Raw genomic sequence first — 27734 nt, forward strand, 5'->3', positions numbered from 1 at the left:
CAATGAAACAACGAAACTTTGTGACAGTGGGAAGGAAAAACTCCCTTTTAACAGGAAGAAACCTCCAGCAGAACCAGGCTCAGGCAGGGGCAGCCATCTGTCGTGACGGGTTGGGGGTGGGGGGAACGAGAAGAGAATAAAGTGAAGAGGAAAGGGAGACATGCTGCAGTGTGTATAAACACATGGAGAGTGAAAAGAGGTGAGTGGAGAACAAGTGCTCAGTGTATTATATGGAGTCAAGCAGCATTCTGAGCCTATTGCAGAATAACTAAGGGACGGTTTAGGGCCCCGTGATCCCACCCTAACTATAAGCTTAATCAAAAGGCAAAGTTTTAAGCCTGATCTTAAAAATAGAGAGGGTGTCTGTCTCCCGAATCCAAACTGGGAGCTGTTACAAAAATCTTTAAATAGTCTTCACAAGACAACACAAAGACAGGGCCATCCAGTTCTTGGATTCAATCTCTCATATTTCCCCTACTATTTGATAGACTGGAGGACAGACTGAGACGTGTGCAGCTTGAGTTTTTCATTTAAGGGTTTTCCTTAAAGATTCCCCATCCAGGGTAATTCCAGATTTATGTTAATATGACGAGTTAATTTGGCTTTTAGTGCATGAAATCCACATAATCTGTTTATGGAAAAAAATTAACTAGACAAAAAGTAAAAATCAATTCAGTGTCCATTGTTTATGATTTATTAGCTAGAATGAGGGTACCAAAAGGGTTTCGGCTCTCATTATTAGTATTCTGTCGCCCTCAACAGGATGCAGCAAGAACTTGATCTAGATGAAGAAAAGAACCAACTTTTATTCCTAAAGTCTTTACTAATAGCATACCTGTTAATATAATAACCGACATTTAATACGAATAACATCCCAAATCAAACTGTGTTATGAGATCATCTGCATACAAACACTGCATGTGTAGCGAAGATGTGTTGCAGCCGTTTGCTTCAAGGCCCAAACTGGTGGTGCAGCCTGCATCATAATAACTTAATCTCATAGGTCTGCCTCTAAATGAAAGAGGCTACGGTTCATAGACAATATAACATGTACTGGGTCGCACTGTCTGTCTTATTTAAGATAATATTATACTAAAAAAATGCATGCCACTGTTCTTTATAGCTGATGAGTCATCTGCGGTATTACTGGTAATGTCATCAAGTATATAAGACGTAAAGGGAGACTGAGTGCTGTCTTGACCATATGATCTTGACACGTACGTAGCCCATTTCAAATTACAGCCCCCAATTAATCGCTAGAGGGCGCTCGCAAATGACATATTGCACAATCTGCCTTGAGTACTGACGGGCCTCTTGAACAGTCGGCGTACAGCAATGAGAGCGTTAAGTTGACCTCAATTCAAAGAAAGACCGACTTTGCTTTCAAAATTAAGGTGTTTCATAGCGCAAGCAAAGCGTGCCTTTAAAATTTCACGGGTATTTCATCAGTTACTGCAGAATTTGTGTAAAACTTGAACATCAAACACAGGACGTGAAATCCTTTGTATTTTTACTGGCCATATTTGTTACTGCGCAACGAAAATGCACATTTCTCAAATTCGGAGGTTTTATTTTGAAAGATATTACCGAACGTTTCCTTCTTATTTCGGCTAGCTTGAAACGAGTAACGTTGGGATAGGCCATAACAACCACCCAACAAGGCGTTGTGCTACTAAGGGGGAAATACCGAACCGAACCGGGATTAAAAACGGTTTGGGTTTAGTTTTTAGTCGAGGTAGATGCAGAAAAATCACCGGAAAGTCGACGCAAGTGGAAATTATTGCACATCAGAGACCAAAGGTTGACGTCGAGCCGTGCGTAATGAGCAGAGTTGGGAAAAGAAGGTGTTGAGCTGCATTTTTTTTCTCTCTCCCTCTTTCTCTCTGCCAGAGACAAGTTGGATCGGAGTGCTGCCTAAACTACGAGGGGAAACGAAGAAAAAATAATGCCTACGAAGCTCCTCACTTTCTGGTAAATATCTTTCAACGCCCGCTTTTCAACAGTTGCATCGCGTCTTGCTCAAAGTAAATTTTCAAGGGGTGAAGTCAAAGCGACACAGCAGAGATAGCTTACCCTAGCCTCTTAGGATATGCTACTAATTACAGGGCTGTGGTGAATATGATTCCTTTGGCTGGGCTGTCGCCAAACAATTTGGACATTACTTCCCATTTTTATAAGCCGAGACAAACAATCCGCTTGTTTTTTCCCCCCTTTTTTCTTTCTTTTTTTTTTTTGTGTGTGGTTGCTCTTACGGGCACTTTTAACCAAGGCTTCCGCTGAGCAACGATAGCCCAGAGAGCAACAATAGCTCCGCGATAACGGCAGGCTAACAAAGCCTTTGCAAATAATTAGATTTATTTTCACACGAGCTGCAGAAGTGAACTCCTGTTTCTTTTTGTGTGTGTCTGGCTAGATTGGTAGAAAAGTTCAGGATAAATGTGAAATTTTCACTTTGCAGAAAAACCTACATGTTGCTGATTATTGCATCTGTGTGACACAGTAGTTGACAGACTGAGCTTTGGGAACAGCTTAAACTGCAATTGCAGTCGGTATGCAAAGATAAAGATTTATCGTGTGGCTAAGTCTTATACTAATTTCCACTAGTCATGTCATGATCGTAATAGATTTAGAGGCCAGTAATTGCTGTAAATTTGCACATATCAGCTTTGCATTGTGTGGGTATCTTGCATTAACCCAGCCGATAGAAGACTGGTATTGCTGTAGCAAGAGGTTTTTGTTTTTCCCCCTAACAACGTATGTGATGTTTGTTGGCATCGCCATCCGTGTAAGTGATGAGGAGCCATATGCAGTCTGTGATAATCCCGTGGTAATCTCACTGAAATTGCGGTTAGACTCAGCAGTTTGTTTTTTTTCTAAAATGAAACCTGTGTCTTTGCAGATCCTCACTTAAAAAGATGCCTTCCCTGTGCTCTTTTAGTGCTTACGTTTACCATTTTGCCAGGTTAAGTGTTTGTCAGTGCTCCAGAGCTGTATAATGACATGTAATTATCAGAGTTACAGAAGTCTATGACTGGCATGAAAGGCAGTGAGCTTGCAAATACTTGCCACAGAGTGATTGAATGAGCTATACACTGCCGTGAATGCTGTTTACCCTGGCCAGTTGGATGGAGAACTCAACAATGAGCTTTGACATCTCATTTAAAATAAGCATCCATTGTTTTCTGAGTTGCCATTCATTCTCTGAAGATCGACTACCATGCTGTGTTTGTACAGTCATTAGTGTGTGCCTACTTAACATCTCCTTATTGACATGACGGTTCTCTTCGGTTTTCATTTACAAGCACACCTACAGGGATGACATTCATCTATTCAGTGTTTGTCAGATATGTTGCCTTCAATCAAAGGTCTAAAAGAAAACAAATTAACTCTGAGGTAACTGTGGTTTATATTTGCCATTTTGGCCTTTCATGGCCTCCAGAGCAAAATGTAATCAGCTGACAGCGTACTCGGTAAAATGTCAAATATGCACCATTACGGTTCATATTAGTTGACACAGGCTAATCCTGAGGCTGCTCACCATGAGTCATCATTGTGGGGACTTTTGTTTCCTCTCTCCATTTCTGTCATATCACTGTGTTGTCTGTTTTCTAGCCTGTTCTGATTTTCTTTCATTTTCTGTGGCTCTCCTGCCAGAGTCTGTAATCAGCTGAATGGCCCAGTGCAATGTTATACCTGATTGGCAAAAACATTGCCGACGTAAGCGGTCAGCTCTGCCTCTGAATTTTGGCTCTCCAGTAATCATTTCAGATTAAATATGACTATTATTTTAAATAGAGCACTTTATTTTGTTTTCCGCCAACCTTCAGTGGCTGTTCCAGTTGTGTATCTTGCGGTGGGATGTGTGCAGACACATCAGTGCCATGGAGGTCACTCTGTGTGAGAGTGTTCTGGTTTCTGCTCACTGCCGCATTGCATTTTATGACCTTTCAGAGCACCCTTGATTGTATCAAATATCAAGAGTCAGACCATCTGTAACTGAAAGCTGTACTTCTGTACAGCTTGGTAAGCAAAACACGTAATGGCCAACTGTCCCCAGAGGCCATTTAACAGGTTCTGTGACAGCAAAACTTCTTTTCATCCTCCAAGGCCTCCCGGGCTTTCTTTTTTGTAGTATGTGAATCAGAAAAAATACATTTTATGTTCCTGCTGTGATTCCCATTGTGAAATGATTTCATACATATACCAGCATTGGAGTAGTAAAAAATACCTTTCGGAAGCATTAAATTGTGTGAGAGCTTTAATGCATAAAGATCACTGTGACGCTGTTGTGTAATTGCAGACAGGAAAGTGTTTCAGTGTTTGATTCAGACCTGACTGTGACACTGGCTCTCTTCCAGAAGATTAGGGCCTTTAGCCACTGAACCCAACACAGACATCCATCAAAAAGTGGGCACAGTTTCATTCACAGGATTCACAGTTGGGCTAATAGAGTACACAGCACGTAGGTTTCATGAAGCTGTTTGAGCAAAGACGTGTGCACCTTTTTAGATTAGTAAGCTGTTATAAAATTACCAAGAAGGAATAAAATAGACAATTCTCAATCATCTGCCACGCTGCCCGAGTGATTCTCCACATCATCTTTGATTTGGTGAAATCTTGTCAAGTCCATTCTAGCTTAATTACCGCTGCCACTTTGACTTCAGGCGTTGGTTGCGTGTGTTCCAGCAGATGAGCTTCGGTTTATGGAAACGACTTGCGCAAGGCTGCGCTGAAATAATAGAAATGTGCTGCTAAAATATGGGTTTGCATACAGGACTGAAGACCTATATACCCACCTCGTCCATTTTCTCTAGCCGTGATGAGGATATCCACATAAATGATTAATAAAGAGCCCTGACAGTGATTTGAATAATACATCGGTCCTGTTCTTATGCCAAGTAATTTTTGTATGTTCTGTGGAAGGCTGGTCTTCTGTGTTTTTTTTTAAACCCCTGTAAGTGGCAGATTTATTTATTTATTTTTAAATAAAATAAAAGTGATCCAGGTGACTTAGGCAAGGTGAGAGGTTTGAAAGGGTGCATATGTGTTCGTGCCGGTGTGTTTGTGCGTGCGTGTACATAGAGATAGGTGGGGGCAGGGAGTGTTTCTTGTCACCTCTCATTAGGGACGCATAGTCCAGCTCGGCTGGTGTCTGCCTTCCCCCGTCTGTAGCATCGCCCTCCTCTGCTCCCAGCCTGAGCAACAACGGAGGAGTGCAGTGTTTCGTTCTAAACTGCAGAAAAAGTCTCTTAATGTTTGGCCGAAATGCTTCTTGAACATTGTGAGTCAAGAAAAAAAAAAAAGCTATCCTAAATTATGGTTTTAGAATTCAGCACTGCAGCTAAAGTTAAATTTGGTTCACTCATTTGAATGAATTAAATCTGCCTTGCTAGGAAGTTGGTGTGGTGTTCAATGGATGCATTAGTTGCTTTGTTTTATTCTGCCTCTGCTGTGCTCCTTTGAGGACCCCAACCACTACCACCACTGCTGCTGCCTTTTTGTAAACAAGACAGTATATATCTCAAGGGCTGCTTCCCCTTTCCTACATATTCAAATTCAATTTCTAATTCTGTCCAAATTAATTCCCTCTGAAGATGGGGCTTATTTAAAGCGGTCTAATGAAATAAAGATCAACCAACGTTTTTATTGGAGTGCTCTAGTGTGACTGCCTGGTGACTATTTGTGTGTGGAGTAAGAGGCTGTGGTTTTCCATTGAACCCTTGGGAGGTTGTGGAGTGCTGCTCTACAGGGGCAGACACAATGATTTATTAGTATGGTAGGCAGGAAAACTAGCAGTCTGAGATAAAACAGATCTCCCATCACACTCCAGTTCTAAGTCTGGTCCTACATACAAAAGAGACTAAATGAGAATATATACATGTCACTGTTTTTGTATAGAGTTATTTAAAGGGCCACAATGAGGGTTACATTTCCAAGTCTATTAGTAATATTTAGAAAGAGACGTATTTATGCCAAGCTGTAAGTGCAGTGGAAAAATGAGGATATGCCCCTCCACTTTGGTTGCAGGAAGTAGTTTGCAAAATCTTTGGATTTGCCAGGATTGTTGAATTGATTACTTATAAATTGCAGTCTGACCTTCATCTAAGTTACAGTTGTAGACAAACCAAACCTGCTTTCTACTTACATTGGACACTGTTGAAGTTAGGACTGCAGTGCCTTTTCTCACAACTGTTTTTTTGTTTGTTTTTTTGTTTGTTTTTTTCATAGAGCAGTGGCTCGTGGTTTTCTTCTAATAATACCATTTTGATTTTGTGTTTTTTTTTTTTTTTTTTGCTTTGTTTTGTTTTGTTTTTTTTGTTTTTGTTTTTTGTTTTTTTCTTCTTCTTCTTTCTTAAAGTGAACACTATATTATTGAGTTTCTTTTGTTTCTTTTAGGATTGTGCTTTTGGTGAAATCTTTGCTGGATGCCCCCTTCCTAGGGAGAACACCACTAGTCCTGACTTGTTTTTTTTTTTTGTCTTATTGTAGATTTCTAAAGACTGAGATCTTTAGAAATGCTTATATAGTCTTTTCCAACTTTTTGCATCTCTATAATGCTTCTTATAATTTCCTGATAAAGGTATTGCTCACACCAGCCAAGGGGAGACTTCAGCCACTGTTATACTTCCTCTATTCCACATAGACGCCTGCAGACTTCTACACCCTCTCAGCTTGTTCTGACCTCAAGGATTTGTGGGACTTTTGTAATGAATACAAAATCTTAATAAAGTCTTGACTTTTTTTCCTTCCAGGTCTATACCTTCAGTCTACTTGCTTGTCGAAATGAAGCCCGATAGGGTAACAATTGCAAATTGAGACTGAGTGGTCGACAGTATACTCAGTTAATGAGGAGCCCTGTTTTCTCTTAGATCATAAGCTGTGACAGCACAAAAAGGGAAGAGGGAAAACTACTGAGAGAGCCTTGGCCAATCCCATGGCTCACAGCAATAAGTTGTGGTAATGACTGTATGGAGCAACTTAAAGCTGCTCAACTTTGCATCTGCAGCACAGCTTCTGTCTTCGAATAATGACTTAGTTCCCCAAACATATGAATTAACAACCCACTGAATGATCAAATGTCTTGTTCGATAGAATCTGTGGCACATTAGAGAACTGTGATTTGAATAAAATCAGCTGCTAAGGTTTATATAATCTAATAATAATGCATAAATGTTGATAGAGGGTTCTTCTCTTTTCTCTTCATGGATAAAATAACTATTGTCTGTTTTTGGTTAGTTCAACCAGTTAAACAACCACTATCCAGTCATATATTAGCTTTCTGTCATCAGGATAAATAATTAAAGTGATATAAAAATGTATTTAAAAAAAAAAAAAAAAAAAAAAAAGCTCTTCTGATCCCTTGGAGCACCCACCAGAATTTGCAATTCCTAAAGACCAACACATCCACCTGAGTATAACCTCATTAAGTCCACACTGATTTGTAGCCATGTGAGCATACTGGTTCTGGGTGCCAAAACAAGTCAGCACTGGCTTGGACCAATTGTTTGGCTTCAAAAAGGATTGAAAAAGAAAGAAATCGCTGTATAAGTTACATTGTAAAATCACTGTTGAGACATTTAGTTTATGTTTATATACTGTAATGTTGCCCACCCCATGGAACATACCAGACTAAGTCTGTATTCAAGCATCTAAAGTTAAGTTTTCACTGGATGACACAGCTACAAACTAAAATGGAAAAGTATCCAAATCATTTCTTAGATTACATACAGGTTAAGGTGAGAATAGGCAAACGCATCGTGGGTTCTGGGTTGTACCTTCCTCTGAAAGCCACCCTAACATCTGCATTACATTGTTGTTGACTGCCTGTCATTTTCCTGAGGGGAGGATGAGGAAGTCTCTGTTAACTGGAGTCACTGTTGAAGATTATAGACTCACAATTTTCCCTTGAAGCCTCTTTTTAAGAAACAAAACTCAATTTTTGCACTTCAAACCCGTAAAATGGCTAAGACAGCTATGATTCATCAGTGCACTGAAATCAATATGGCTGAAATGGTGTGATAGATAATAGTAAATGTCCCTCTGGTTGGTCTCCTTAACACTGACACATCTGGCTATCATTATCTTTCCAAACGGTCTTGTCTCACCATGTTGTAGTCAGCATGCATAATCAGCAATGGTTAAATGCAATCACTTTAGCTTAATATATCTCCTTGTGTGTTTTTCTTTTTCATCTTTCTTGCTCCAGGTATGGCAGCTCGGGCCTGGATCTCTGAGGATGCTTCAGGGTATCCGTGCCTGACCCACAACTGACAACTGAAAGGAATACGTTGTCTGAGCAGAATGACTCAGCAGGAGGGGGGACCCCCAAATAGCAAGTGAAGAGAAGCGAGGATGGGTGCCAATGGATCCAGCTATCAGCACTCGTGCTCCCCACGGATAGGGGGAAATTCCCAGGCACAGCAGACTTTTATAGGTATGTTAATTAAGTGTGTCATCCTTCAGTTCTTCTATATAATTTTGTATTTTAGCTTATGGTGAAATAGCTTTTGATTAACTACTGGTCAAAACCCCAATTTCTCTTCATGTCCAAAGTACAGTCGAGAATCAAACTGACTTTAAAACTCTCTACAAACACACAATGTGGGGGTCTGCTCTTCACATTACATTATATTAACCTGCTTCCATGGCAACTAATGGTGCAATAGGTGAATATTTTGTGCATGAGAGCTCTTAAACAGAGCTGTTGACTACAGCTGACCCAATGCATTAAAAAGCAGTGCATCTACTTCACTGGACCATATGGACTTAATGCAATTATTCTTAACATGTTTCTTTAACTAATACTTTAAAGTATGGTTTGTCAGAATTGAAATATAACTTGAAGACAGGATGGGAGCCCTGTGATTGACTGTAGCCTGTTTTCTGGACTGAATGGGTTGACAGCTGCAGTCTGAGTCTTTAATGTGGGGTGGAGTGCCCCCCCCCCCCCTTCCTTTTGCTCTTGTTTCAATTTTACCACTGTCCTTGTGGTCCTTCAGTTAGTATCTGTATCCACAGGAAACCTGTCTGACATGGAGTATATTAGTTTGCTTGTATGTACATATTGTCAGCATTTCAGCACCCTTTTTGATTGCTGTTGTAGAGAGAGTCTGGTTTATGGCTCTTAAATCTTTCCCTGCAGTCCCGACTGCCAGAGAGTTTGGAGAGCTGCTCCAGAGATTAATTTAAATAAGTCTTTTCTTAACAAAAAAAAATGTTTATTTCAGTTTCAGAATGACTTAAGTCTGTGGTTTTTGTGGTTTTCTACTTCAAAGTGAAAGTATTGCAAAGAGCCAAATTATCTCAGTAGCCCCTGAGACCTCTTCCGTTTGCTCTGAGCTCTGTAGCTGCTTGGTTGAGCTGGCTGGGGCCATAGATTATTCACAGTGTTAGAATGATTACTATTTGGGTCACACTGATGGATGCTGAGAGAAGGGCAGACAGAGAGGATCTCCTTGGCAGAGCTTCCTCTGACGTACAAGTCCTGCCTCTCAAGCCAAAGATAACTGCTATTTAGTGTAATTGATTGGATGTAAATATGTGAATGGACCTAAGCTTATAGAGAAGTGTAAAGTAGGACAGGATTATATTGTTGCTTAGTCTGTGATGAACTATGGTTTGGTCTAAAAGAAAATAAAAATGGGCATTTTGTCTATTTTTTTATTTCTTTTTCAGTTGCTGAACTAGATCCAGATGCTTTGGTAGCTGGGTCAGGCGTGAGTTTCCTTAGCATGATAAAGCAGGGCACACCACAGACATAGAACAGTAAACTGGTGTAGGCTGTTTTTGAAATGGAAAAATGGAATGCATTTTTATGTAAAAGAAATTAAACGCTTGCAGCAAAGAAGCATTAAAATGAGTCTCTCTTCAAAATTTAATGCAGTATTCCATCCATCCATCCATTTCTTCTGCATATGTGGCTTGCTAGTGCAAAAGTTATGGAAGCCCTCTACTTGTAGAATTCGATTAGGCTTTTGATAAGAATTGCCATTAGGACTTTCTGTTTGATACATTTTCTAATTCTTCAAACATACCCAAGACTCAGCAACTGTGGGTTCCTCTTAACAAAGACTGAGGATGAGAAAATGAAGTTATGTGTCGCCTACAAGGCAGAAGATGGCTATAAAAAGATATCAAAGCGCTTCCAGCTTACAATTTCCACTGTCCGGAATGGCATTAAGAAATAGCATTTAAAGGGAAATGTGAAAATCAACAAAATATGAAGAGCAAGAAAACTTTTAGAAGAAAAACTGCTTGTCTGCTGGGGGGAAAAAAAAAAAAAAGGCAAAGCAGAAAAACCAAATGACTGCAAAAGAAGCTGCAGGAAGGTTGGGCTGACAGGAATGAAAATGATGCATATACACTGTCTACAAGGAAGACTTATCAAGCTCTCACAATCCCCTTACATGAACATCACTGAATATCTTCGGGTATATTTAACATGCAATGTGTGGAAGACAGCATTAAAAAAGAACTGGAAGTGATCTGCAAGAGTGGCTGAAAATTGCTCAACTAAGAATAGAAAGTATTTTAGCTGGCAGCAAAAGGTGTTCAGCTGCCTACTTTGTGGCTAAATTGCACTGAAACTTTTGCATATGCCACCATTTGTTTTTTGTTTGGGGTTTTTTTTTTTTGTTTTTTTTCCCTCCACAATTCCCAAACTGGACCCAGTGTTATCAGGGGTGCTGCAAGGCTAAATGAAAATGTTTGTTTATGGTTTTTGCACTGGTGCCAAGGCATGGACACATTTTCCACCATTATAGTTTTTCAATAATATAAAATTTCTTTCTATTAAATTTTTATGTATTTACTACACAACTTTTTTTTTTTAAGGTAACCTTCAACTGTTTGTTTTATTCCAGGGACCTCATCCTACTCTCAGCAGGGATATGGTTGGGAGTCAAAGCTATATAGCCTGGAGCACGGCCATGAGCGGCCCACAGACAGGAAGAAGAAAAGCCTTGGTCTGGCAACCCTCAAACGGAGGTTCATCAAAAGGAGGAAGTCCAGCCGCTCAGCAGATCACGCGCGGCAGATGCGTGAACTTTTGTCAGGGTGGGACGTTCGTGACACAAACGCCCTGGTGGAGGAGTATGAAGGAACAGCAGCCCTCAAGGAGCTGAGCTTCCAGGCCAGCCTTGCACGTCCAGAGGCTCCTAGCTTGCAGCGGGATCTGGCTGCTCTCTATCAGCACAAGTACTGCACTGATGTGGACCTCATCTTCCAGGGTACTTGTTTTCCAGCTCACCGGGCCATCCTGGCTGCCCGTTGCCCCTTTTTTAAGACCTTGCTGTCTTCATCTCCTGGGTATGGAGCAGAGGTTCTAATGGACATTGACACAGCTGGCATTGATATTCCCATGTTCTCCGCCCTACTTCACTACTTGTACACTGGGGAGTTTGGGGTGGGTGGAACAGAGGATACAAGGCTTCAGAATGTGGATGTACTAGTTCAGCTAAGCGAGGAGTTTGGTACACCTAACTCTTTGGAGGCAGATATGAAGGGCTTGTTTGACTACATGTGCTACTATGACGCTCTGCTCAGCTTCTCTTCAGACTCTGAAATGATAGACAGCTGTAATGAGAGAGGAGCTGTGGCTGCACTACCATCAGTGAGTCAAGGAGGCAGTGGGGTCCCAGGGGCTGCAGGGACCCCAGATGAGGACCTTAGGGCTCACAAGGCTATCCTCTCGGCACGTTCTCCTTTCTTTAGGAACCTTTTGCAGAGACGTATTCGCACAGGAGAGGAAATGACAGAGCGCACACTACAGACACCCACCCGCATTGTGCTGGATGAGTCCATAATCCCACGGAAATATGTCCAGGTCATTCTCCACTGCATGTACACAGATGTCGTCGAGCTCGGGCTGGTTCTGCGTGGCAGCCCTTCAGCAGGCAGCCTTGGTGAGGTGCAAGCCCTTGTGTCAGGGAGCCGTGGGGCCAGCACACGCACTGAGGAGGCCATGGAGCTGTACCATATCGCTCTGTTTTTGGAGTTCAGCATGCTAGCTCAAGGTAAGTCAGAATCACACAAAAAAACCCACAGGTTTCACTCTCTACATTGAGTGTGATAGCAACTACATGTGTGTGTGAATTTAAATTCATAACAAGACATCAGAGCTACTGTTCAGCATAAATGTGATGATACTGTGAATATGTTGATGCATGTTTAATCTCTCGCATGTTGTACTAAATTTATGATGGGAATATTGGATGATCATAGACTCAAAGTTTTGATATTTCCTCTTTTTTTCCATCTCTATTGATATCTATCTATCTATCTATCTCTATATCTAGATACATAGACATAGAGATATAAATAAAAGGATTATTTTTATTTTGAACTGTGGATCATGTAGAGCGATTCTAGTCCAAGACTAAAAATATGGAGCTAGAAATTAGCATTCCAGATAACCAGTCTGCCTCACAAATCTCCGTTAAGTTTCATTCCTTACTAATTTCTTTCTTCCTGTCTACTGACTACGTGAGTCAAAGTGCTGGCAAGGTCTCTGCAGCAAATTTCTTAAAACCTTAACACCTACCAACTGTAGTTCAATGGCCTTGAGAATCAATTTGCCTGTCCAGCCTGTCATAATTGTATTGTCATTTTCTATTAAATTAATAATATGAGCTGGATTTTTTTGTGTGTGAGTTGATGCCTTGCAAAACTCAAGCCCACTGTAATGTCTCCATGCATTCAGTTAATTTTGATCGCACTCAGTGTCTTGATATTCTCCACTTAATATGGCTGCAGATCACTCTAGAGTTAAACAGTTTCACTAGCAGTGATGGGTGTTAGAAACTGGCTGATGTAGGCTAGAGGGTTTGTTTCTGCCTCTGACGGCATACAGCCCACTGTCTGTTACATGCAGACGCAGACGTCTTTTTTGACCTTAGTAGCAAAGGTTAAAGCCATACTTTTACATGTAGCTGGTTCACCTGCACCTCCACCATAGTGGTGCCCGAGCACTCTGCCGTTTCCAACACGCCTAACAAATCCACTTTAAATAGAATAACCTTTTCAAATATGCAGTCTTTTTCAAATGTATGTAAAACTATTGAATTTAGTCTGTGTGAATCCAGAGGTGACTCAACACAATCTATGGTGCCTCATCAGCCAGTAATTATCCTATCTTCATAGAGTCATAGTAATGGGAATTAGTTTACCTAGTACTGAAATGGAGTTATAAAGAGCATACAGTTTCACTGCTTTTGTGCTTTTATAATGAAATCAAACCAGTATTATTTTCAGTTTTAAACACTTAGTTACAGTTACATCCACAATATTCAAAATACATTCATTAATGCTTTGTGATTTGAAAGCCTCGCTGCACTTGTTTCACAGTAAAAGCCTGCGAGTGTTGCCTTGCATTTATCGGCTTCTCTGCGGCTCAAAGGCTTTTATGGTGAAGCAGCTGCAGACACACAACATGCTCTGTTAGCACACTGCTTTATTAAGCTGAAATCATTATAGATTAACCAGAAGATTTTTATGGAAATTTATGCTGTAGTATTAATATAAATGTAGTGCGTCACATAACCTTAATGTGGTAAAGGTGGGTGTGGATCTTTAAACTTGTAAGCAGAAACAATACATCCTATTTAAAGAGGAAGTGTAGTAATATATGTACATATTTTTTTGGAGACCGCACTTTATTGCAATAAACATGCTGGTATAAAATCTTGTAAAAGCAGAGGATCTATACTGTGTAGCTTTGATACTGACTGAAGGCTTGAGAATCAATTACCTTTTTAAGACCTGTGTGGTGATTTTAATAGCACTGTACACACAACTGCTTAGACACCAGCTCCCACCCTCAAGCTTAGGGTGTCACACTCAGGGTCATTCTGGCAGCTTAAGCCAGCGAGGAGGCATATGGTGTCATCCCCTCACACACCATCACCTCATCTTTCCCCTCCACACCCCCTCAACAAGCCCCTAATCGAGGGGTATTTTTATCCCCTTTGCTCCCTTTCCGTCTGTTCTGCACAGCTCAAATCATTTCCTGAGAAACCTGAATGTGGAATGTGGTGAAATATTTTAGGTTAACCTAATGCTATTTTATCCAAGTCTCTCTTTCTGCTCTTTAACTTATTACCCTCGTTATTAACATGTTATTACCCATTTAAAAAAAAAAAAAAAGATTACTTGATTCTTTTTTTTTTATGCATTTTGAAAAATTGTTTAAAAACATATTAGCATCTGTGGGTTAATTATGAAACTAGAAATTTGTCAGAATCCATCCAACTGCTTCAAACCCCCAGTAGCTGCCACGTCTTTTCAGGAGAGAGCAGAGAGGCTTATGTCAGGGGTTTCATATAGAGACCCCCCCCCCCCATCTGTCACACTGTCTACCCCCTTGCATGCTCCTTGGCTGCTTCCCTCCGGCTATAAGGAGGTTTGGCCCATGGAGGTTTTTGTAGAGCTCTCTGTCTTTCTTCCTTATTAATTCTCAAGATGGGCTTCCCTTTATGACTACATCTCACTCAAATAGTAACCAGTATTAAAAGCCTTATTAATTTTTCAAGTGCGCTGAAGAGATGATAGCCCTTCAGTGTGGTTTCATTGCTGCCTGCCCTTCCTGCTTGCTGACCGACCAGTGATTTCAGTGCCCTATCTTGTGTTTTGACTGTGTTGACTGAAGTCCCAGTTCCTGACTGATCATCCGACATGATTTACAGCCGCACACTTGTTTACATGCCTTTGAGTGCAGTTGATGTTTTAAGTGGCTTTGGAGACTCTGCTCTATAAACACAGAGCTCCAAATAACGACAGCATGACAAAATGCATACGTCCTCCAAAGTTAGTGTAGTGTAGAGCTGACTGTCGCTGTTCCTGCTGTTGTGTTGATATTCTTGTCAGTCGACTAAGCTCCAGTGAATGTGGTGCACCACCCGTGGAGAGAAGGGGAGGCGAGTTAGTACTAGATATAATGCTGATTCTAATCTCCACCTCATAATAAAAGCGCTTCGTTTTAAAAGACTGACTGTCACTGAGAATTCGAATGGGCTAACACAGAGCAGAGCTGTTTGCTTTCCTGTGCCACTAGTCCCAACTGGGGAATTGTCTGCTTTTGTAGATGGATGCCTGTGTGTCTGCGTTCCACAGAGGGCAAAGACACAAAAGTGAAAAAATACATTAAAATAAAATAAAAATTGAACTGAACTGGAGGACTTTCTAGAACAAGAATAGCAAGGAGACCAATGCTGGAAATCCTTTCCCTCTTTCAGTCTGTTTTAAAGCAGATAAAAAGGAGACAAACATGCAGGCCCACATTTCAGCTACATCTGTCTTAGTGATGCAGCCTCAGCTGAAAAGAGTGCGGGCGTCTGCTTTGTATTTCTCTAAGTTGCATTTACAAACAAAGACATCCAAAAGAAGATTTGTACACATAGCTTGCATGGATATGAAGCTTAAGTATCAGTGGGGTCATCGCTCTGAAGTCTGGTGTCCAATTTCCCAGCGTTTATGTTCAAAGTGGTGGTTTGAGGGCGGAAGAGCAGCTTAGATTTGCTAGTTTAAGATTTTCCCAGAGGAGTACTGCTGCTGCTGTTACAACGATGAACTGATGGACTGGACTGCCTGGAATGAGGAAACTGGCATGCTTCTATTTCCCTTCAGAACAGCTCTGACTGGACATCAGTCAGTATGGCTTTATCTTCATGAATGTCCACTTTGTGTTAATGATTGGAGAAGGACTTTGAATATGAGCCACTATGACTCTGTCTTGTTAGGAACTGGGATAGATAGCTTGACCAAACCAATCCTGTGTTAATCCAAGTGGACATGGGAGCTTTAGTTCTGCCTAAGTGGATCCCTTTTAGATTAAGTGTTAAGAGTTTGAGTGCCATTGTTGGCTGAATTTGCAAAACTTGGTTCTCTTTTTTTTTTTTTTTTTAAATGGCTAGAGCAGCGAGTGCATAATTCCCTAAGCCTTCTGTGGCTTTTAATGCATTTTTGATTTATTCACGTAAGTGTTTGTACACCTTTGCAAAGTGTGTGTGCTTGTGCACCGGCAGCACATTTCCGCAAGCTGCTGTGTTTACTTATCACGGTTAAGAGAAGGCAGCTTGAGACTGAAACACATCAAGGTATCAAAGGCATTTCTGTGGGTTGGTGTGTTACAGAGTAAAGCCGCTGCCTGCTGTTCTGGTATGTGCTCTGATTTAGGAAACGCAGCATGGAGGATGTGGGGGCTACTAGAGGGAGACTCCCTGGGTCAGTGAATATGAGTCAAAACGGACGGTGGTTTGGCAGCATTACTTCTCGTACTGTAGTAATTGTTTAGTTAATCATTTAAATACATTTTTGTTTCTTTTAAGGTTAAATGTTAACTTTCTGGCTTTAATATATGTTCTTCTTCTCAGAATGTGAGACATTTCTCCTCAATAAAATAACTTGATCAGATGTAAACTGTTTGTCTGTCTCGTTGCCTCTTCCAGGCTGTGAAGACATTATTGTGGAGAGTTTGTCTCTGGACTCTCTTGTCCCAATTCTCAAGTGGAGCTCCCAACCTTATGGGTCCAAGTGGGTCCACAGGCAGGCCATGCACTTCCTCTGCGAGGAGTTCAGTCAGGTTGTCACCTCGGATGTTCTCTACGAACTTAGCAAAGAACACCTTCTCAGTGCGATTCAGTCTGACTACCTACAGGTAAGGAAACCTCTCTCAATTTGTGACACCTCATAATGTGGGGTGGGGGCTTGTTTTTGGGTATCTGCAATATGTGCATGACTAGTTCACAGTGAACATAGTCCCTGCCCCAGTCACACACTGTTTGCATGTGCGATGCTATTCACATGCACACGCCAAGTCTCCGAGTTTCCACAGTTGAAAAACAGTTCCCTAGAGGTAAATGCGTTCAAACCCAGAACCTAATCAAAGCTGAGCTGTCATCTGCACTGCCAAGCAACTTGGGCTTTACACCAGATGGTTGAGGTGAAGTGTTGTAATCCAACTACCCAAACAAACCAGGCCTGAGCTTTGCTGGGACATTGCCTGAACATATTGCATTTTCACCTTATCCTCATTTAATAGCTTCCCTGTTCTGTTCTTGACTATATCTAACCTTGTCCTGATATTATTTTTGTCTTTTGCTTTCTCTCTGTCCTATATCTCTCTTTCTCTGTCAGGCGAGTGAACAGGACATTCTCAAGTATGTTGTTAAGTGGGGCGAGCAGCAGCTTATTAAGAGGATGGCAGACAGGGGTAAGATAATACACTCTATAATTACCCTCTGAGCAGCCCCCCTAATTGCTCTGAGGAAATTACCCACCTTCTAGAGCCTTCAGAATATACTTAAAAGCAAAAAAAGTGCCAAACTTTACCCAATAAATTCAACAGGAAGTGGCTCAGTTCTGTTTTGTCATATTATTGTTGTTACAATGATAATTAATGCTCTTCTGAGGGGTACATGATCAAGGTTATTAGTTGTCATATTGTAAGGGCAAACAGCCTGATTCCTCAACCTGCCAATAATTTGTCAAAATTATCTTGTGCAAAAAGTTTGAAAAACATGAAGCAGGTTGACGTAAAAGCATTAAAAGTATAATCATACTTACAGTGGTGGTCAGAGGTTCACATGCACTTGTCATTGGCATGAATGTCATGGTAATTTTGGGCTTTGAATGATTACTTTGAACGTTTCTTTTTCCAGGGTGGAATGATTGTCAGGGTTCATGGAAATTCTTGAAAGTACTTGGATTTTAATATTGTCCTTTCAAGGTTTGAAAAGGGCTTGAATTTTGGATATAGTGCTTGAAATTGTAACTGCTTTTTTTTTTTTTTTTTTTAATAATAAAATAACTATCTGATTCAATAGTTCGCTTATGAAATGGAGAAAGAAAATGAGTTGGAAATTCTAAAAATGAACATTTCTCCACCTGGGCCTGGCCTGCACGGCTACATGTGACCTGTCAGTCTGTTTGTGGCCCTGCCCCTCCCCCAAAGACAGAGTGTCGCCGTTTTAATGAGTGTTCGTTGGAAAACTTCAAAATCCAATTGTGGATAAGACCAGCATGGAATTATATTTAGGTCAAAAGTCACACACGAGAAAAGAAAAAAAAAATCATTATGCGAGCGGAGGTATTCATTCCTCGCACTCAACAACGGAGAACTCAGCAGCCGCGCACAAAGAAACTTCACGCACATGAGTGTCTGCTGTGGGCGCACTGCTGCAGTGCTGTAGGTTCACGCTCTTGTGAGGAAACTTTACACATGTGGAGCTGAATTCTATCATAGACATATGTCTATTCACATATATGTGAATAAGAAAACTTTTGTGTACTCACTCACTTTTCTGTAAGAAAACTAGCTGTCGACTGTCTCAAAAGTCGCTAGAAGTCGCTCAATGACGAATCGAGGTCCGTGGAGGTGGGGTCTGGATGAGTGGGGTGTCCCCCTCGATGCCGAAGCAAGGTCCAGGTGATGCAAGAGCGCTGTATGTACAGAAAACATGGTGACAGACAAGTTTTCAGGTTTCTGGTGTGGTGCCAAAAAGTGATTTTCAATTTTTTTTTTTTTTTTTCTTTGCTTATATTAGTAAATAGACTGTGGTGCACAGGATTTATGAAGGGCTTATATATAAAATGAGGAAATGAATTGTTTTGCATATATAATTATGACTCTGTATTATTTTATCAAATCAACCCTGTCCTTTTTGTCTACTCTTTATAGAACTGTAATGTTATATTTGTTGCAATTTCTGCAGCCCTCTCGGCCAGATCTCTTAGTAAAAAGACATTTTTAATGTCAATGATAATTGTTACCCTCATTAATAAAGAATTTATGAAAGTCACTTTGCCAAGAAGTGATTGCAGCTTCTACCTTGTGACAGGAGTGTTGTTTCTCATTCAAAATGACATATTATTCATGAGAGATGTTTGACACCGGAATATCTCCAAAACTCTCCCAAAGTCCCTGATGACACTGGAAAAAGTCCTAAATTTGTTGCTAGTCACTTTTTTTTGGGGGGGGGGCGTCTGGTGGGGGCTGAAAAGTACCAGCAACAAAGACACTAATTTGGCAACACTTTGTTGCCAGTGTTGAAGGACCCTGGTGTTGTCAAAAACTGATTGCAGGAATGATTGATGATTGATATCATTCATAAGAGAGAATGTTTGAGATATGCTTGACAGCTTATAGGTCAACAAGTCATTTACAACAATATAAATACAAGCAATAATTTTTTTGGCAAATACCAGAAATCACTTTTTGGTACAAGACCGGCTATTGAGATGACAAATTGCTCCACTGCCACTGTGTACAGTGTGGCAGCATGTAAATTTTGCATACATGCAGTGTTTTAATATAGGAAAGAGTATATTTGATACCAAGATTTCCAGAGTTTTTCAACACCAGCATGGTTTTAATTCTTACTGTTAGATTAAAATACCAACGAACCGGGTAAAATTAAGTGTCGTGAAAAAAGATCAACATTTTCTTTATACACTTTTGGGGAGGGGGTCTGAAAAAGAGTACTCTTTGTACACTTTGGAGAATGTTGATATTAGTGAATGACCCCTTAATGTGCTGGAAAATCTTGAAAATGGACTTTGAAAGTGGTTAAAAAGTGCTTAAATTTGATCCTGGAAAAGGTGTACGAACCCTGGATTGTACAGCATGCACGTTTAATGACTCGGGTGCAAAGTTTAAATTTATTTTGGATTTTCTTTAATCCACACAGGGTCAAAATTACACATACGGGGTCAAATTGATACATACTCACTTAAATAGTTTAAGTGGTGCTGAGGGTCCTACTGTGTCTTAACTTGACAAGACCAAGGCCTGTTAATGTCTCATTAGTGATCATGATTGACTACAACTGTTAGTTTCTCTTTGTCATTATAAAAGAATTTATTTGACTCTGTGAAGGAGAATTGTAGATTTACATAAGTTGGGAAGGTTTCTTGGAGTGCAGAATCCAAGATCGTCAGTTCAAACAATTGTACACAAGAACATATTATTCAGATGTGTTACCGCTTTGCCAAGATGTGGAAAGAGACCCAAAATGTCAGCCTCAGAGGAGATTAAATTGGTTAGGATGTTCAGGAACCTCCAAGGCTCAAGCCTGCCATGAGCTGGAAACTGCTGGAACACCAGCATCACTGTCCACAGTTAAGCAAGTTTTACATTGCCATGAACTGAGAGGGTGCTAACCAGTAGCCACTGCTCCAAAGCCGACACCTTCAAGCTCAGCTGAAATTTCCCACTGTCTACATGGACAAGCCAGATGCCTTCTGGAGAAAGATTTATGGTCAGACGAGACAAAGATTGAGCTATTTGGCCATTATGGCAAGAGGTATGTTTGAAGAAGTAAAGGTGAGGCTTTCAAAACTAACACCGGCTCAACTGTCAAGCATGTTGGTGGTAGCATCATGTTCTGGGGCTGTTTTGCTGTCAGTGGTATTAGTACATTGCACAAAGCGGCTGGAACAATGAAGGAGGACTACGTCCAAATTAAACTTTGCCTCAAATCAGCAGCTAGAGGGTCGAAACTTGGACACAGTTGGGTGTTCCAGCAGGGCAATAATCCCAAACACACATCAAAACTGGTTTTGGAATGGATAAAGCAGGCTAATATTAAACTTTAGGAATGGCCTTTCCAAAGCGCCGACCTCAACCCAGTTGAAAATTTGTGGACTGTGCTTAAAAGCCGAGTTCGTGTCAGGAAACCAGCCAATTTAAATTAACTCAACCAGTTCTGCCAAGAAGAGTGGTCAAATATCCAACCAGAATTATGCCAGAAGCTTGTTGTGTGACCAAAAGCATCTGGTTGAGGTGCAACTTACTAAGGGACATTTAACCAAATATTTGGGGGGGTATTTGAACCTGTCTGTATACTTTTGACCCAGTGTGGATTAGAGAACATCCAAAATAAATGTAAACTTGTGCAACCTATTTTTTGTTTTTTAAAGTTATTAAAGATGCTGTACAATCATTCCACTCTGGAAAAAGAACAGTTCAAAGAAATTATTAAAAGCCCAAAATTACCATGATGTTCATGCCCAAGATGAGTGTATATAAACTTCTGACCACAACTGTGTATTCACAATAAGTATAAAATCTAACCATTGCGATTCCTGTTTATCTAGAGCCCAACCTGTTGAGTGGTACAGCCCACAGCGTAAACAAGAGGGGAGTGAAAAGAAGAGACTTGGATGTAGAGGAGCTGAAGGAGATCCTGTCTCCCCTCCTGCCCTTCATCCGAACAGAGCACATCTTACCTCCCAACAGTGACGTCCTCACTGACGCGGTCAGTACTACTTATCTATTTTTTCTCGACTGCTGTGCTTTTATGTGTGGTGTATCTGAGTCATTGTGACCTTCATAGATTGACCATTGATCCACATTCTTAACTGTTCACAGCTTAAAAGGGGTTTGATAAGCACCCCTCCTTCAGATATGCTACCCACAGCTGAGGGGGGAAAAGCTAATGCCTGGTTACGGCAAAAAAATGCAGGCATCTATGTGCGTCCACGCCTCTTCTCTCCTTACGTGGAGGAGGCTAAGGTAAGGTTTATTCATTTATGATTAAATGGGGGTTATAGACTGTGCAGAAACCAGTGGAATATTTGTGTTCCATATAGTTGTCACCAAAGTGGGCAGCATTTCTGTGAAGAGTGCAGGAACTGTTTATAGCTGAGACATGCTAAAACTCTCCATGCCACATTGCTACGCATACTCATCATTTAGTATTCAATAGTGGCTTCCATCATTTTGACTGAAATTTGTTTTATGTCCATTTGCAAACTTTCCTAATAACTTATAGGCCTTCCCAAGGCCATGCATATTTCTGAACGTATCCATAGACCAGAGTCATAATTAGATGAAGTGTCAGTCAAGTGGAACTAATTTGCAAAAATGTTCCCCATGGCCTTGAGTTGCACATAGGACTTTTTTTTCTCTTTTTTTTTTTAATGTGTCCTCAGTCTGTTCTTGATGAAATGATGGTTGAGCAGACAGACCTGGTGCGTTTGCGACTAGTACGCATGTCCAACGTCCCGGACACACTCTACATGGTCAACAACGCTGTGCCTCAGTGCTGTCACATGATTAACCACCAGCAAATGGCAAGCAACTCGACCACAGCTCCATCAGTTGTGGCAAATGAAATTCCAGGTAGGAACAGTGTCATGGAAGCTATACGGTTAAGGTTGACTAAATGTTATAAGAAACTGCTGACTAACAACAAACTGCTCTAGTATCTTAAACATAACGATGTTGTTCAGTAGCTGCTCTGAGCACCCTGAGTAAATCACAACACTATATTGACGCAAACTATAAAGACTTTATAGTAAAGTGATGTGAAAAAGTCATTTAATGTCTGACTTTGTATTCTTGGCACTTTTCAGTGCCTCAGCTATCTGTGGTAAAGGAGATGATCCGGAGGCTGCATGAACTACGACACACAGAGCAGGTTCAGAGAGCTTATGCTCTTAACTGTGGCGAGGGAGCCACTGTCAGCTACGAGCTGCAGCTGCGGGTGCTGAGGGAGTTTGGGCTGGCAGACGGAGCCACTGAGCTGCTGCAGGTAAGCAGAAAGAAGTGTGTGTTCCCAGGGGTTAGGGGAGGATGAGATATGTGTGGCTTGTATACTAAGTGGCAGAATAAGATGAAAATAAAAATATAAATGTCTGGATTTTTTTTCTTTCAGAATCCATACAAGTTCTTCCCAGATGAACGGTTTGGAGATGAGAGTCCAATACTGGCCCTCCGCCAGGTGGGTCGTTGTCGGGTAAACAGCAGTCCAGCCATGGATAGCATGTTCACAGAGCTGGAAGGAGTAGCAGGCTTCCACCCTCCCTTACCTCCTCCACCTCCCCCATACCACCCCCCAGCCACACCTAGTCACGCCCAGCTCAAGGGTGCCTGGCGACCTCGTGTGCCCATGCCAACCCCCACCCGTTCCTTCTCCTACCCTTGCAACCGCACCCTGATCCAGCGCCATGCAGCCACCAAGCATGGCAGCTCAGACTACTCCTCTGTGCCCAGGCCCCAGCCCCCTGACTGCACCAACCCACAGGCTATGGGCCGAGCTTTGCTTTCAGACCAGCAAGCGGTGAGTGTGTGTGTGTGTGTGTCCTTGTGCTACATTTTTTGTTTTATTCAAATGTTCTTTGTGGCTTGTCCCTTTAATATGAATATCTTGATTGTCAGGTTGTCATAAATTTTTATCTGTTTTCCAATGCAGATGAGCATGGAGCCTGTTATGAGGGAGTTCATGCCTGACATTGCACTAGGTGTCTCAGTAATGTCTCTGAGGGAACAGCACATGGCAGAAGTGGAGAGGGAAGGCCCTCAGAGCCCCATGGGCCCCTCGGGCCATCACCTGCCCCATGGGCCCTGCCCTTCTTCCCGCCTAAGCCATGGCTATGGTCCTGGACATGGCCACTCCTGCAAGAGACATGCTCCTGAACCCAAACTGGAAGCTCAAGCTGAGTTCCCTGACCTGTATGACTTCTCCTGTCGACCTGCAACCCCAACACACCCACTGCCCTCTTTTGCTGGACCAGACCTCTACAGCCACAGCTGCACCGCCTCCACAGCCTATCCTCCTCCTTATGTTTCTGACTCTCAGTCCCAAGGCCATACACAGGGACGGACTGCCCCAGACCCACTACGACTGGATGTCCTCAGTATAACCTCTCAGAGGCATGACGGAGTCCTTGCCAGCCCCTCTGGAGCCCAACCTAGGATGGGACATATTCCAAAGGGGCGATCAAATGAGACAGACCTGACTCATGGCTTAGGCCATTTACGGTCCCCCAGTGGGAATATGGACAACTATGAGGAGAGGCACACAGGACCTAGAGAGACCCCAGAAGAGATGGGTCTACCTGGAGAATCATCAGGCCCAGGGCCACTCCAGCAGCCTCACAGAAACAGTGTCAGTGAAGAGATTGTCAGAGACCGCAGGTCACCTAGCAAACCTGACTACCCCTATAAGAAATCTGCACTTTAACCCCAGTTAAAAGACCAGGGGTTAAGAAAAGGGAAAAAGAGATGAGTGGCTGTCTATCATAATGGATGGCAAAGCACTAAATGTTTGCCCGTGTGTGTGTGTGTGTGTGTGTGTGTGTGTGTGTGTGTGTGTGTGTGTGTGTGTGTGTGTGTGTGTGTGTGTGTGTGAGAGAAAGAGAGAGAGAGAAGCAGGGAAAAGGGGTGGTCGATGGTTGCTATTTATAGAATCTGTCCTTTTGTCCTACCTCTATCACACTGTGCTATCCATCACGCAGTCAGCATGGAAAGAGTAAGAACTGTAGGTTAGCTGTCGATGCAAGTCTGCCTAGTCCTGCAGGTTTAGAGGATTTCTTAGGCTCTCCATGGATGGATTGGTCTCTTGAGTTTCTTAAGAAAGAGGTTAGCTCTATGCTGCATGAATTCTGCGTGAGGAAGTCGCAACACTAGATGAAGCTCAGTTATAAAATGATGGTTGAAAGATTACATTGTTTGACTCTATTGTTTCTTGCACAGAATGGGAAGATCACAGGATAAAGATCTCAGTTTACACAAATGAACAATGGCACACAGTCTGGGATAGAGTATTGTGATAAAATCATATGTAAATATGTCTGACAGTGTTCTTTCCCTCCCAGAACTGGTATTTCCATTTCTTCTTTTAGCATGGCTATAGCTCAGCTGACTGCTTTTCTCCTCCTGGCTCTGGTTCTGCACTAATGTCGAGTAAAAGACCATGGCTTGGTCACACAAAGCAGGAATTGGATCTGACTGGAAGTAGGCCATCAGAGCCTGTCATTCTCAAGTAACCACATCTGATTGTGTCAGGTGTAAACCTATCACAACCTCATTGTCTGGCTTAAAGGCAGAGTCTGGTGTTTTCACGTGGGGCAGGAGGATCATGGGCAGGTTCATCACTGAGATACAGCGTGAAAATATCAGGGTGCCGCGACATAAGTCGTTTTCACACATGCACTGCAGCCCTGAATTTATCTAGACATCATGCAACAGAGGTGCAAGTGAAGGCAAAAGCCTGAGTCAGTCATATGGGGGTATTAGACAGTTTGTGTGATGTCAGATCCAGGCAGCTTTGTTGCCTAAACCACAGAGTATTTCCAGGAGCGTGAATACATCTGAAGCAGACTGTTTCCTGCCGTGTGCTTACATGTGAGAAAGGACATTTTTGGATGACCTTATTCTACTGAAAATGTCTGTACAGTGATCAGATCAAGCGCTCGGGATTTGTTGGATCTGCAGCTAGACCAGGTGTGTGTGAGAGTGTGTCTGTGTGCAAGGATAACTTGATACACATAGGTGTTCACAGGATCTCAGTACTGTACACTCCCATGTTTGGTCGGGTCTTTTTGTACATATCAGAGTCTGAAATAATTAAGCAGTCTTTGGCACAGAGATGGTCAGTGTGTTAGTTTCCTCCCATTTCACATTAAGTAATCAAATCTAAAGCCTTAACTAGTGCTTGGAATATTCAGTTTTAGCTACCTTTATTCAATCAAGTATGATGTCTCTATAATACCCACCCCCCTGTTAACTGCTTATTTGACTGTTCTCTACATTTAAGGATACATACACTGCAGTTTTTCTGGTTGGTGGAGGTGGACTCCACTAAACCCAAATGCTTAAACTGCGTCTCCATCTCGCCAGCTCATTGGAGATTGTGGATGTGCATAGGCAGTGTTGATGCTGTTAAATATACTGTTAATGAGCCGCAGCAGCTGTAGCTCCACAACCCTGCAAGTACACAAATAAAAAGCCTGTAACAGCCGACAGCTGGCATACGACCTCACATACGAGTATCATTGCACTGTAGGAGCCGTCTGTTTATTAGCTGAAGGGAAAAGGAACAAATGAATCTCGAACAAAAGGAATCTTATATTGAAGAAAAGTTGGCGATTGCTGGCTCATATCTCCAATGAAAATTGTATATATAATGAATTGAGTTCCACATGATGAATTTTTAATGGTTTCTATCACATTTTAGTGGTTGTTGAAGGTCTGTGTTTTTACTGTAGTGGACAACACTGTGTACTTGTCTTTGTCATGAAATCTCACTAAGAATGTGTGGTATAAACATAAAGATTGTGTCTCAGAATCTATTTTGTTCTTAAATGTTATGCATTTAGGGCAGTTTGTTTGATATAGTAGGTGCTGTGGATTGCCATGTTTTGTAGAGAACATTTCACCCCCTTTCCTTTACTTTAAAAGTAACAGGAATATGTTGAGGATCTGAAGAGATTGAGCTCTATGCTTAGCAGTGATAGAGTTGCCAAGCAGAAAAATCATTTTTCCATCTTGGTTGCTTCATGGGGAAAAAATGCAAAACTCCAGATTCCTCCCCATGTTCATGTTGGGTGGTTGTTTTATTTTCCAGGACAATGTTCCATTGAGTAAAAGTCCTTGTTTTGCTCTTTGCTGTAGAGAAGTCAGTGCCTTCCCCTGCCTGCGGCTGGGCTTTTATTGGAGAAGTGACTTTGATGTCTATGCAAGCTCTTTTCTACCAGCTTACCAGCCTGCATCAAATAATTCTTTGAAATCTCATGTAGCTTGTTTTGTGTACATAGTGTTATTTAGCACCTTTTGAAATTGAACCATCTGAAATGTGTGATTGCTTGTGTTGAATTGTAACAGGTACATTGTGCCTGTATGGTATCATAGAAACCATGTTTGTAGATTGATATTACGTTGCATTTAGTTTCACGGAATCTATTTTTCTACTGTCACCTCAAAGCGGTGCGTAACAGTGGTCAACTTGGGCATCCTCAAAATAAACTGGTTTGATATTATGGAATTAATTTGCTCTCATATGGGTTGTTTGTTCACTTCAAATGTCACATGTAAAGGTTCGAAGACTTCACACACACATGCATATTAAAAAAAAAAGTTAAGAAAATTATCATCCATCTGTATTTTTAGCTTATCCCAGCTGTCATGGGGTGAGAGGTGGGGTACAACTTTGATGGGTTGTTGGTCCATTGTAGGGCTAACCCAGATATAGCCAACCACCAATTTTCCTGACAAGCTTGTCTTTGGACTGCAGGAAAAAGCTGGACTTATCTGAGAGAACATGCAAACTCCACACACAAAGACCTGATGGATTCAAACCCAGAACCTTCTTGAAACTACTGTGCTAAAGCGTTTTTCCACCCCATAAGAAAAATCACTGCTGTGGTAAACACAGACAAGCAAGCATACCTAAAATATAAAAGAACTAAAGAGGAAGAAGGCGGCTGATGTGATAGTAAGGAAGTACTGAGTTTGTGCCCAAAACCTTTCCAGAGTTTGGAGGGATATACAGTTGTGTTCAAAATAATAGCAGTCCACCATGAGTAACCAGATCAATCAATCTTTTTTTTTTTTTAAATCATATTACTACATGGCAAAAACAATTTACCAGTAGGTGTAGTAGAGTCATAGAAAACCAACAGACCCAACATTCATGATATGCATATTCCTGAGTCTGTGTAATTGAATAATTAATTGAAAGGGATGTCTTCAAAATAGGAGCAATGTAGAGTCCAATCAGTGAGGTCATTCATTCTGTGAAAAAACAGGTGTCAATCAGGTGGTCCTTATTTAAGGATGAAGCCAACACATGTTGTACATGCATTTCTCACTGAAAACCTGAGGAAAAATGGGCCGTTCCAGGCACTGTTCAAAAGAAAAGCGTTCTTTAAAATGTTGAGAACACATATAAAGAAGTGCAGAAAACGATGGCCTGCTCGGCTAAAATGATCTCCAGTGCTCTAAAATGGAAAGCAAA

The 27734-nt window shown here is 41.5% G+C and overlaps 1 protein-coding gene across 1 annotated transcript; it reads left to right on the plus strand.

The window, feature by feature from the left end:
* The first annotated feature begins 1581 nt into the window (after positions 1–1581).
* On the plus strand, positions 1582–26757 carry btbd7 (BTB (POZ) domain containing 7). Its single transcript, XM_030718540.1, has 11 exons — positions 1582–1971; positions 8207–8434; positions 10863–12014; positions 16443–16651; positions 17131–17206; positions 21091–21251; positions 21365–21508; positions 21928–22117; positions 22351–22529; positions 22653–23057; positions 23190–26757. Exons 2-11 carry the CDS (start codon positions 8353–8355, stop codon positions 23958–23960), a joined length of 3369 nt encoding a protein of 1122 aa, XP_030574400.1. The 5' UTR covers positions 1582–1971; positions 8207–8352; the 3' UTR covers positions 23961–26757.
* The last annotated feature ends 977 nt before the right edge of the window (positions 26758–27734 follow it).

The sequence above is a fragment of the Archocentrus centrarchus genome, chromosome 22, assembly GCF_007364275.1.
Source record: "Archocentrus centrarchus isolate MPI-CPG fArcCen1 chromosome 22, fArcCen1, whole genome shotgun sequence".
Lineage (NCBI taxonomy): Eukaryota > Metazoa > Chordata > Actinopteri > Cichliformes > Cichlidae > Archocentrus > Archocentrus centrarchus.

What these genes read in the sequence shown, in the direction of transcription:
- btbd7 (XM_030718540.1), top strand. Translation starts at nt 8,353, where the DNA reads ATGGGTGCCAATGGATCCAGCTATCAGCACTCGTGCTCCCCACGGATA. An exon ending in TAAGAGGATGGCAGACAGGG is followed by an intron (nt 17,207 to 21,090) that starts GTAAGATAATAC and finishes CTGTTTATCTAG; the next exon opens with AGCCCAACCTGTTGAGTGGT. An exon ending in TGCTTTCAGACCAGCAAGCG is followed by an intron (nt 23,058 to 23,189) that starts GTGAGTGTGTGT and finishes TTTCCAATGCAG; the next exon opens with ATGAGCATGGAGCCTGTTAT.